The 1,490-nt window shown below is 36.0% G+C and overlaps 1 protein-coding gene across 1 annotated transcript in view; it reads right to left on the reverse strand.

The window, feature by feature from the left end:
- LOC128248498 (uncharacterized) overlaps positions 1 to 953 on the reverse strand; it is a 3,993-nt gene extending 3,040 nt beyond the window's left edge. The window contains exon 1 of the mRNA XM_052969861.1: positions 117 to 953. Within this exon, the coding sequence (XP_052825821.1) occupies positions 117 to 953 (837 nt within the window). The remainder of the gene's footprint in view (positions 1 to 116) is intronic.
- Between the last annotated feature and the right edge of the window lie 537 nt (positions 954 to 1,490).

Raw genomic sequence — 1,490 nt, forward strand, 5'->3', positions numbered from 1 at the left:
GTGACTGTGCAGTTTTGTATTTTTATGTGGATATCCAGGAATGGTAGTTCATTGCAACTGGATTCTGTTGTGAATTTGATGGAAGCGTGAAGTGCGTTTAGTATATTGTTAAATACATTTAGATCTTCAGTCGATTTTTCCCCAAAAATGAAACAATCATCCAGGAAGCGTTTCCATTTTTTAATGATATGTTTTTTGTATTCTTGGTCAAAAGTCTTTTCCACTTCCTCATAGAGCTTTTCTTCTAAGTATCCCATAACTAAGTTTGCATATGAGGGCGCAAATCGCGTACCCATAGCCGTGCCCTTTATCTGCCGATATGTTTTGTTATCAAATTTAAAGGTATTTTCCTCTAGCACAAGACGTGTGGCCTTGGTGATGAAGTCAGTCTTGAAGCGATCATTTATCCGTTCTCTATGTTTTTCCACCCAGTGTTTGATTGCTTCTAGGCTTAAACTGTGAGGTATATTCGTATAGAGATTAGTAACATCAAAACTTGCTAGTATAGTACCTTCTGCAACAGTGGGGGGAATGTGTTGGATGAAATCTATGCCATCCTGTACATAGCTAGGTATTAATGGGCACAAAGGTTTTATGAGTATATCAAGAAAGTGACTTAGCTGTTGTGCTGGAGCTTGAGGTCCAGGAACTATTGGCCTTAGTTTGAGGTCAGCAGGTCTTAGTAATTTTACGTATTGGTTCTTCTGCTCATTTACGGCATTTTGTATTTCGGGGCTTTTGTGGATTTTAGGCAATCTGTAAAAATTGCTCTCTTTGATAACAGAGTTGCATATATACTCTTTTTCCTTGTCAATGAAAGAATCTTGGAATTCATTTATTAGCCTTCTGATTTTATTTATTATTGTTTTTTCTGAGTGCCTTGGTTCTTCCTTGTAGTACGTTTCGTTTGTTAATATTTCCAATATTTTGTCTTTATAATAGTCTTTGTCCATGATAACTATTGCCCATTACGAGTTGGTGGTTGTCTGTATGTTATTTGACAAGTTCGAAAGACGAACGAAAGCGCTAATATATGTATAAAATAAATGAAAGAAGTTATTCCAAAATTCTGACGACTTTTTTCTTTCAATATTTAATTCTGTACATCACACCTAACACTCTACACATATACCCTTGGATGTACAAGACGCCAGAATGAATGGAACACAATCAGACTCACAGCCGAGAAACACCAATAATACAGATGAACTCCTCACAAAAATATCTAATAAGTTAAATTTACTTATTTCAAGACTGGATGCAATCTTCACAAATTCAGATAGAACTATAAATGATACCCATATGGAAGATGCTCCAATACCAGAGACAAACAACAAGGAAGAAATAAGAACAAACTCACTTGAAGCCACATCTGGAGAAGTACATCAGCATAATACCATAAAATCATATCTCTGGAAGAAATTCCTGAACCAAAGGAAACATGCATACTGGAAGAGCATTCGATGCAACAATATAGCAAACACCTACCA

Source organism: Octopus bimaculoides, chromosome 8 (genome assembly GCF_001194135.2).
Source record: "Octopus bimaculoides isolate UCB-OBI-ISO-001 chromosome 8, ASM119413v2, whole genome shotgun sequence".
In the NCBI taxonomy this organism is placed as follows: domain Eukaryota; kingdom Metazoa; phylum Mollusca; class Cephalopoda; order Octopoda; family Octopodidae; genus Octopus; species Octopus bimaculoides.